At 35.6% G+C, this 9,156-nt stretch overlaps 3 protein-coding genes across 3 annotated transcripts; 2 read left to right on the forward strand and 1 right to left on the reverse strand.

Annotated features, from left to right (window-relative positions):
- Nucleotides 1–835: 835 nt before the first annotated feature.
- Nucleotides 836–3,335, forward strand: LOC121975099 (peptidyl-prolyl cis-trans isomerase 1-like). The gene is made up of 2 exons (XM_042526509.1): nt 836–997; nt 1,602–3,335. The coding sequence occupies exon 2, from the start codon at nt 1,640–1,642 to the stop codon at nt 3,158–3,160; it is 1,521 nt and encodes a 506-aa protein (XP_042382443.1). The 5' UTR covers nt 836–997; nt 1,602–1,639; the 3' UTR covers nt 3,161–3,335.
- A 258-nt stretch (nt 3,336–3,593) lies between these two features.
- On the reverse strand, nt 3,594–7,154 carry LOC121975105 (cytochrome c oxidase subunit 6a, mitochondrial-like). Its single transcript, XM_042526519.1, has 4 exons — nt 6,942–7,154; nt 6,682–6,788; nt 6,557–6,599; nt 3,594–3,920 (listed from the first exon to the last, which is right to left on the reverse strand). The coding sequence occupies exons 1-4, from the start codon at nt 7,063–7,065 to the stop codon at nt 3,880–3,882; spliced, it is 315 nt and encodes a 104-aa protein (XP_042382453.1). The 5' UTR covers nt 7,066–7,154; the 3' UTR covers nt 3,594–3,879.
- A 273-nt stretch (nt 7,155–7,427) lies between these two features.
- Nucleotides 7,428–8,216, forward strand: LOC121990473. Its single transcript, XM_042544628.1, has 2 exons — nt 7,428–8,039; nt 8,130–8,216. Exon 1 carries the CDS (start codon nt 7,508–7,510, stop codon nt 8,036–8,038), a length of 531 nt encoding a protein of 176 aa, XP_042400562.1. The 5' UTR covers nt 7,428–7,507; the 3' UTR covers nt 8,039; nt 8,130–8,216.
- The last annotated feature ends 940 nt before the right edge of the window (nt 8,217–9,156 follow it).

Below are 9,156 nucleotides of genomic sequence, written 5' to 3' on the forward strand. Positions count from 1 at the left end.
AAATATAAACTAAAAATAAATAAAAGATTATAAACATATAAAAAAATAAAACTGAAAAAAATTTGATAAAGAAATTGATTAAAAAAATTAATAAAAAATTACAATTTAAAAAAATCAATTGAAAAAATATAAGTATTATGAAAAAAATAATAAATTAAATTATTTAAAAAATAAAAATAAATAAAATTTATATAAAATTGAAAAATAAAGTATTGATAAAAAATAATAAATTAAATTAATTAAAAAAATAAAAACTAAATAAAATTTATATAAAATTAAAAAATAAAGTATTGATAAAAAATAATAAATTAAATTAATTAAAAAAGTAAAATTAAATAAAATTAAAAATATAATTGTATGAGAGTTATTTTTAAATAAAATTAATTAAAAAATTAAAATAAAATCAGAATTAAATGAAATTAAAAAAAAATAAAAAATCAAAAAGGGGAGGTGGAGGGGTACATGCGACTTTTGGCTGGGAGAGAGAGGGGAGGTGGGTTGACCGGGGGGGGGGGGGGGAAGCAGCCCTCTAAATATATATATATATAAAATAAAGTTCTTATTGGTGAGGTTCGAATTTAATCAAAGTTGTTATTTGTGTGCGTTTTTTTAATTACTAATTAAAGGATTGAGGATTTATTGAACATTGTATTCCTACCCACGTAACGTACCACTGCCTGAATGGGGTTTTTTCTGGGGTTTTTTTGTTTGCCCTATAAAATTAAATTAAATTTTTCTAAAAAAAGGGAGAGAGATTAAAAACTGGGTTCGAAATTTCAAACCCAGCTCTTTAATTTCCATGGACACGTCAGTAAAGAGAAACTGAAGGAGCTAAACTCTCAAAAGCTCTATTGGAGATGCCGTTTGACCGGAGTGGCCATCACATCGCGATCTGAGTCCTCCTCCTTTGTATTGTTGCTCTCCTCGTCTCTTCCTTCGTCTACGGTAACGGCAGCAGGGAACGGAGGAACAAGGAGGCTTCAGATCTTCGCTCCAGGTACGTTTTCCCTCTCCTCGTGCTGTTATGTGAGGTTCGCTTTTCTGATATGGTTGGATTTTGTGTCGCAAAGCTCTGGGTTGTCTGATTTAAGGGGCTTTGGACCTTCATTAGGGTTTCTTGCTCCTTTTTTTCAATTTCCTTGATTGTTAATTTGTTTTCCTTCTCGTGTTATTTTTCCTATCTCGCTTATAGATATGTAATAATAATATACCATGTCTCAAGGTGCTTCATGCTATTCTCTGCCTGCAATTTTGAGAAGATTTGGCGTTTTCGTTCATTCGAAGGGAATTTCAACTTGTTCTTTGCAGGATTATGATAAGATTTCTTGATTATTTTAGCAGTTTTTTTCTCATTTGAAAAAAAAAATTTAGTATATGTTATTCCCCTTTATTTGAAAAAAAAAATAATCGGATGGACCTTGTTGTCTACTAGATATAATTTGTTTGGATTGTGGCGTTTTTTTCTGCACTGAAATCTTAATTGTTTTTCAAGAAGGAAAAAAGGATCTGGAAGTTGATCGACAACACTACCATCTTGTTCTAATTGATGCGATCGGATGTTTTGATTTGGTCTTAAGGTTCCTATTTGTACCCGTGGATAGGCATTGCAAGGTTGAGAGATCCCCCGACTACGGTCGCCATGTTGAGGCAGGTGTCCAGTAGGAACCAGAGGGGAAAAGGGAGTCATAAGATGAAGACTGTTCTTCACATGTGTCTTTTGATTGCCATCTGCATCTGGTTGCTCTGTCGAATGAATCACTCCCATGACAAGAAGGAAACATTTGAAGAGAGGAGGGAGAAGGGTGACGAGAGGTGGTTCAACATTAGAAGATTTGGGAGGGAGGATCTGCCTCACATAGCTGAAGTAGTGGACAGGGATGAGGACAAGGGTGTCGATGAGGCGAAAAAAGATTCTATTGCAGTAGGACATGGAATTAGGCAGGAAGAAGTCATGGATGAAGGTGGATCTGATGTGGAACTTGAGGATGAAGAAGAAGCTGGCCTTGAAGAAGAAAAGGAGGATCAATCAAAGGAATGGGATGGGATTGATGACCATGAACACAATGAGGCAGTTCATAAGGCTCGTGAAATAAGTTTCAAAGGAGACGATGTGTCCAGTGAAGTAGTCCATACCATTCAAGAAGTGGACCATAAAGAAGCATCTCAGGCAGCACAAGAAAGAAGTTTTAAGGCCGATGATGCTTCTAGTGCTGTAGCTCATGTGGTCCAAGTGAATGAATTTGAACCTGAATTTGAAAATGACGTAATGAAGAACCTTGACAGAAATAAGTCAGATGATAAGAAGAGGAAAGAAGGAGAGACTGGAGATATGCCTGAAGGAAACCAAAGATATGAATCTAAAAATGAAGCAGTGGAGAAACTTGGTGAGATTGATCCCCATGGTAAGGACAACAAAGAGGAGGCTCAGCATGTTCTAAAAGAAAAGCTAGATTCTGAATCTGAACACCGAGCAAAAAAGAACATTGACAAAAATGAATCAGATGTTAGAAAGGAAGAAAATTCATCTGCCTCCATGCTACTAGATAATACCAGAGGGAACAATTCAAGTATTAATCACCAAGGAAGTTTGACTGCAAATAATGCTACATTTGCCAGTAGATTTGAAACTCCAATCCTAGACAAGATGTCTCTCCAAGATATGACTGTAGTTGAATCCAAAAATGAAGGTCGACAACCTGATATGAGAATTTCAAGCGTCGTCAACAATCAAACCAGCAAAGAGACACAATTGTCAACAGATGCAGGCGAATTGCTAGCAAATTCCTCATATTTTTTGAATCATAAGATCTATTTTCAGAAGAACTCTACTACTGTATCTATAGAGTTGGTTGAATCTCCAGTTAACCTGATAATGAAGCCGGATCCAGCTAATTCCACAGTTTCTGAAAATCAAACAACTATTGTTCATGAAGAAATGAATAAAACAAAGATGCAATCTCAAGGCAAGGAAAAACCTAAGTTGAAGACTGAACTGACGGAGCAGAAGATTGAGACAGTACCCGTACCATTGGAATCAAAGGAGCCCCACAACAATTCATCATCTGAAAATGGTAACGGAGAAGTTGTTCAATTGGAAACTAGTAGTTCACTAACATCCCAAGCGAACGATCAAAATTTTCAGACATTCGAAACAGAGTAGATAGCAGTAAGCAGGAAGCTGTAGAAAAATAGTTGTAGGCGGTGATTGCAGTTCATTGCATCAATCATTTTGTTTTCTTAGGGTATTGCAAAAGGAAAGCTTTGCTGCTTTCAAATGTTCTGATGGTATTCATTAATGTTTTTTTATATTAACTAATTTAAGTTTTCCTCATTTACAACTTATTGTTTTCTTTATCTATTATTTTCTTCCACTTTAGTACGTCTCATCCTATAACATACAAAATACTCTTCAGAAACTTGCTGCTAATTTGGATGCCTAAAATGCTGAACCAAAGAAAATAATTGGCACAACAAATACACTGGGAAGCTTCAGCGTCAACACTACAAAACAAAGATTGAATCTCAGGGCTTCGGTAGAACCTGAATTGTACTAGTTTTCCAAGAAGTTTCAAAGTAAACAGAGAAGTCTACTGTTGACTTAATCGATGGTAATTGCATAAATGCGCCAATCTGCGCGGTGTCATCAAATATGATGTACAATCCATAAATAACCAGAACCAATTGGTCCTGAAATTTGTCATAACCTTATAACTCAATGATAGCAAAAGAAAGCATCAAAGCAACATCAAAGTGTTATTCAATTCACTAGTTTCTGTGTTATTATTGAACATGAAAGTAAAAGCAGGATAGCTTTCCAAAGTGAATCCTGTTTCCAAGCTACAGGCTACCCGAGCAGGAACATTGACATTAAAATTGTTTTTAGTGATCATGATGCTTCGCCTCAAAGAGACCATCTGGACCTGGAAACCAAATCCAATAAAGATTGTCAAAAAAGTGAAAGTGCAAAATCAATATCAAATATGTAAATGTTCAATATTTATATGCAATCCTAGTTGGTGAGACAATCATTCAAACAAGTAACACATATACATGTTTTGTCAGCTGCATAGGCAAAAATACTGCAAAAAATACACAGATATTCAAAATCAGTAAGAATCTTGACAGATAACAACAATATTACAATTTTTTAAAATTAGTTCTTGTAGATTAGACCAGAATAAAAGTCAATAGCACACAGTTTTATGCAATTTATTTTATATCTTGAAAACTTAAGATTTCACTTTTCATGGCTCATGCAATTAGTTCCCCGTATGGCAATTAGAGTTTTGACTGAAATCAAACTAGATGCAACTTTCGAGTCAAGATTTTTTTGACAAGTCACTCAATCTGACTTCTGAAAAAAGAACCCATCAAAATCAGAACAGATTCTGGTAAAATTCATGCCCGCAATCCATAAAATTCAATCCGTCTATGCTTGTCACAGTATCTTATCAACGTAGTATGAGGAAAATGTGCATCCAATTACAGCCATCTCATTTAACATGAGTTGAGCAAATAAAACATCCAATTACAGCCATCTCATTCAACATGAGTTGAGCAAATAAAGCATCTAATTACAGCCATCTCATTCAACATGAGTTGAGCAAATAAAACATATACATAAAATAAGGTGAAGAACAAAAAAGACTCGCATTCATGTCTGTGTCCACTGGATGATGGCTGTCTAGTTTAAGTTAAAAACTTAAAACAACATCGTTAGTCTACAAAAATGTCTGTTGAGAAAGCCCACAAGAAATTCAGTAAGTCAGTCTAGTCCACTGAACTTCTGTTCATCTTAATGTTCCTTAGTTGCTAGATTTTTCATATAATTATGCATTGATAATAAGTCATCATTGTTATCATCATCAATAAGCCATGTTTGTCAATGATGAATCTTATAACTCCATAGAGCTTTATGAATGGTTATATGTATTACTAGTAATATTCAAGTCAACTAATCATTTTTCATTTTAGTATTTATTAATTTAATTGATCCTCCTATGCCCTCCAAGCCATCTGCCCTAATAGATTCAATTCTTCTATGTATAACATCTATTGAACATCTTTAAACATGCCAATACCATCACAACCTATTTTCTCTTATTTTATCATGAGCTAAGTATAATTATTCCGAATTAATATTTTTTATTATATCATTTTTAGTACCTCTACACATCAATCTTAGTGTTCTCATTTGTGTTGCATCAATTTCTCATACATTTAGCTTCCTAATTGCCCAACACTTTGATCCATAAAATACAATAAGTCATACAACACTAATGTAAGTCTTTCCTTTTAGCTTAAAGAGCAAACACACAAGATTCATTTTAACAGTATGAATATAAAACCTTTTTCCATATTAACAATATCTTCATTGATAACGAATCCAAGGTATCTAAATCTTTTATAGAGATTTATGTTCTACTTATCTTAAAACCACTAGTTTCTAAAGATTTTCTATAATTCATGCTTAGAATTTAATCTACTTACACTCATCAATTAACACTATATCAGCTGCTGTATATAGCATGCACCAAAAACCTTTATCTCGAATATGATTGATTAGTTCATATAGAAGTAACCTAAAATACATAGGGACTAAAGGCAATCTTAGCCACTTATCACCACCAAATAAAATGAATGAATATCCAAAAGAAGAGACAAGAAAAGAGAAAATCAAACGTGAAGAAATAACTCTCAATTGCCAATTAGTTGCTCCCAGTGTCTTTTTCCTTGAATCCACTCTCGTCTATAATAAAATGAGATGTGCCTTGATTTGTAATTGTACAGACAAAAAAAAAATCTGAAAGAAACTTTTAGCCTTATTTTACTAAGTTTGCTGGTTTGACATCTCTATGTCTTTCCTCCGGCTCTCTAAGATGTGATTGTGTTCATGTATTGTATTCAAATGAATAACACTCTACCAGGAGACAAGTAGACTCCACTGGAATTTTGTTCCTTAGCATTCAGCAATGTTTACAATAATACCCTTCAAGTCTTTTTTGCGTTGTCACCCTCCACTACCATGTTTTGGGTTATAAACAAAACATAAAAAGAATTGGCTTCTCAAGAAAGAGGAAATGGAATGAATAGGAATACAAACGAAACATTTTCTAAAATCACGTCCAATAACCCTGCTAATTAACAGATGTCACCAAACAGCGTAGGGCAGTTTGAGGTTAGAAGTTAGATGATCAAAGAATGAGTATAATTATACATAACATACAAAGGTAAATTGAACATTACAGAAGCGCCTGATACCAATTTCACGAGGGCTTCATAATTATTTTAATTTCAGATTTCTTTATCATGCATGTGCATCCTTCGAATATGTCAAGAACAACTGCTAAAAGGCAATCATGCAAAATAATTTAACTAGGTAAGAAGTTTTTCAAAAAAGATACCACTAACGAAACAAGTAAAATTTTTCATGAGATAAAGGAAGTATTCGTTACCAAAATGATCAATTGATATTGCAATTTTTTTTTTTAAAAATGGACACAAATCAAATTCAACCGAGGATAGGGGGACAAAATATCAGGGTAAAAAGACAAACCCCATGGGAATTCCTTGTTACGGATGTGCAAATAAGTGTAAGCCTGCAAAGGATGACAGAAAAATCTCGTAAATTGAGCACTATGAAATCATCAACGACAAAGACGTAAAAAAATGAGGAGATACCGGAGTTTCTTCGTAATGGGGATGCCCTTTGGAGAGGTTGTAGATGGAAAGGATCGTGCAGGTAAAAATACCACCATATGCTATCTTCTCCCACTTCGCAGCTTCACCTGCAAAGATCGCAACAAAACGCACCTTATTTCACAGGCATCAAGAATTCGAGAACCAGAGGTGACAAGAACCACCGATCTAAATCACCCCCTCCCCCAAAGCCAAAAAAAACAAAAACCCTAATCGAAGGACGAAGAACGGAGGGGCAATACTGGCGTCATCGTGGGCGGAAGCGGAGAAGCTCCGCTTGGGTGCCTCTGCAGCTTTGCTCTTCGCTCCCTGCCGGAGAAGCAAAGACGCAGATCGAAGGCCGGATCTCGCCATTAACGCCGCCATGATCCTCCTCTTTCTGTCAATCTGACCAAATATTTTAACGGGTTAGCTTTTCACTAGGTTTGTTGGGCTACTTATTATCGAATGCCAATACGATATCTGCCCATCAAACGGCTTAAAATAGATTTCCAAAACATTAATAACTTTACTAAAAAAAAAAAGGCAAAAAACGGGGGTAAATATACATATGACCCCGCCTAAATTTTAAAGTAGAGAAATTTTCAAAAACGTACATCTAATATTTTACTTCTTTCCATGTGCGTAAGACCTAAAATATTTTTTATCGTTATTTCTTTCTGATATTTTAGCCCTTAAAGTTATATTCAAAAATATATATGAATAAAATTTTAGGCCTTAAGAAACCTCATCCACAAAGCAACAAACTCCATCGAGCGTTATCCCGTCCCTGTTCTTCCTCCTTCACGCTGCCGCACTGCAACAAGCCATGAATTGTGTTCTCCATCTCAAACCTCACCGCCCTCTCCCAAGAGATGCCTTCCGACCGCCGATACCGCTTCCTCCAAAGCCCCCATCCACGCTCTCATCGCTACTGAGCTCCACGCGCCCATCAGCCGCCATCCCTGGACCCAAATCCAAGTCCCCAGCTCCCATCTCGATCAAGACCGCAAAGGCAGAAGCAGCAGAGCCAGGAGGTCTCTCGAGTTGGTCTGTCCTCGCTGGAGCGTCTCTCAGCCTCGCCATTCTTGTCATGGGGGTCGAGCAGGCCATGGCCCTGGGGCCCGAGGGACCTCTGATGGAGGAGTTCTGGGACAACGTGAGGAGGTATGCTCTGTACGTGCTGACAGTGAGCACGGGGGCCATCTACACCATCTCTCAGCCCATCTTCGATCTGTTGAAGAACCCCATCACTGCGGTTCTCGTGGTCATTGTTTTTGTGGGTACTTTCTACCTCTTGTCTCAGATTCTGAGTGCCATGATTGGCATCTCGGAGTTTTCTTATGACTACGCTTATTGAGGTAGCAACTTGTTTTCTTTCCCGTTCTCTGTGAGTCATTACCTATTATTTCCTAAGCTCTGAGTCTATGCTTATGATTGCTCAATTACAGGCAGAGACGGAAGAAATCTATAGAATGCAGATTTTCTTAATAATTCTAATCAAAAGGGTTAACTACCATTATATATAATATCTACAATATAATCATGGGCTCTATAATCTGTTTCTGAGCGGTTAACCGATTACGGAAAGCAAGATACTATCATTCCTTCAGTCTCTGGGATTAATCCCTTAAGTTTTCGAGACAAGTCACGATATAAATTTGATGAAACAACGTTGAAGGAAAGAATTACCCCCATAGTTTAGTTATTTTTTTCAAGACACCCTTTCCTCCTTCACTCACACAGCTTGATATATTTTGAGTATATATTATTGTTTTTATTTATTTAAATATTAGTTTATTCTGCAACTATGTAAAAGGTGAAATTTATCACATTAACGGTCCACATTAGTAGGAGCAGGGGCGTAGCCACCTTAAGGAGAGGGGGTGCGACCGCCCCTCACATTTTATTAAAAAATAATATATATATATATATAATCACTTTGAGTAGTTAATTCATCACCATTCAATGTCGAAAATTAAAATTGATCACATATTTGGAAAGTTCATGATCTAAGTTATCCATTGGTACCACTTCTATGGAGAAATATCACGATTTTAAATGTTAAGTATTAAATTTTAAAAATAAAATATATAATAATAAACGGATGAACTAAATAGTAGGAAACAAAGTAAGGAAGCTAAATTAAAATTGAATCGAGTTTGAACTAAATTCAACAAGTAGATATGGAGATAAGTATTATGTTGGTTCAAATTGGAATTGATTTGAAGTTGAGTTATGACCAAACCAAGTTTAATGTTTAAACAGAGTTCAAATGATTTAAAAAGAATTAGGATATTTTGGACGAAACCTTTCATTTTTTTCTCTCTCCCTTCTCCCTATACATGTTACATCCTAATTGTACCGTATGCCACCCCTTCGCCCATTCCTATCTTTTATTTTTTTTCCCTCTTCTTCCTCGTTTGCTTCTTCTCCTTCTCTTCTCCAACATTAGAAAACCTACAATTTTTTCCTCTC

The sequence above is a fragment of the Zingiber officinale genome, chromosome 1B, assembly GCF_018446385.1.
Source record: "Zingiber officinale cultivar Zhangliang chromosome 1B, Zo_v1.1, whole genome shotgun sequence".
Classification (NCBI taxonomy): Eukaryota; Viridiplantae; Streptophyta; class Magnoliopsida; order Zingiberales; family Zingiberaceae; genus Zingiber; species Zingiber officinale.

Coding starts and splice junctions, on each gene's coding strand:
- LOC121975099 (XM_042526509.1), top strand. CDS start 1,640: ATGTTGAGGCAGGTGTCCAGTAGGAACCAGAGGGGAAAAGGGAGTCAT.
- LOC121975105 (XM_042526519.1), bottom strand. CDS start 7,065: ATGGCGGCGTTAATGGCGAGATCCGGCCTTCGATCTGCGTCTTTGCTT. Junction 6,789..6,941: donor TTCCGCCCACGATGACGCCA/GTATTGCCCCTC, acceptor CGATCTTTGCAG/GTGAAGCTGCGAAGTGGGAG. Junction 6,600..6,681: donor CCCATTACGAAGAAACTCCG/GTATCTCCTCAT, acceptor CATCCTTTGCAG/GCTTACACTTATTTGCACAT.
- LOC121990473 (XM_042544628.1), top strand. CDS start 7,508: ATGAATTGTGTTCTCCATCTCAAACCTCACCGCCCTCTCCCAAGAGAT.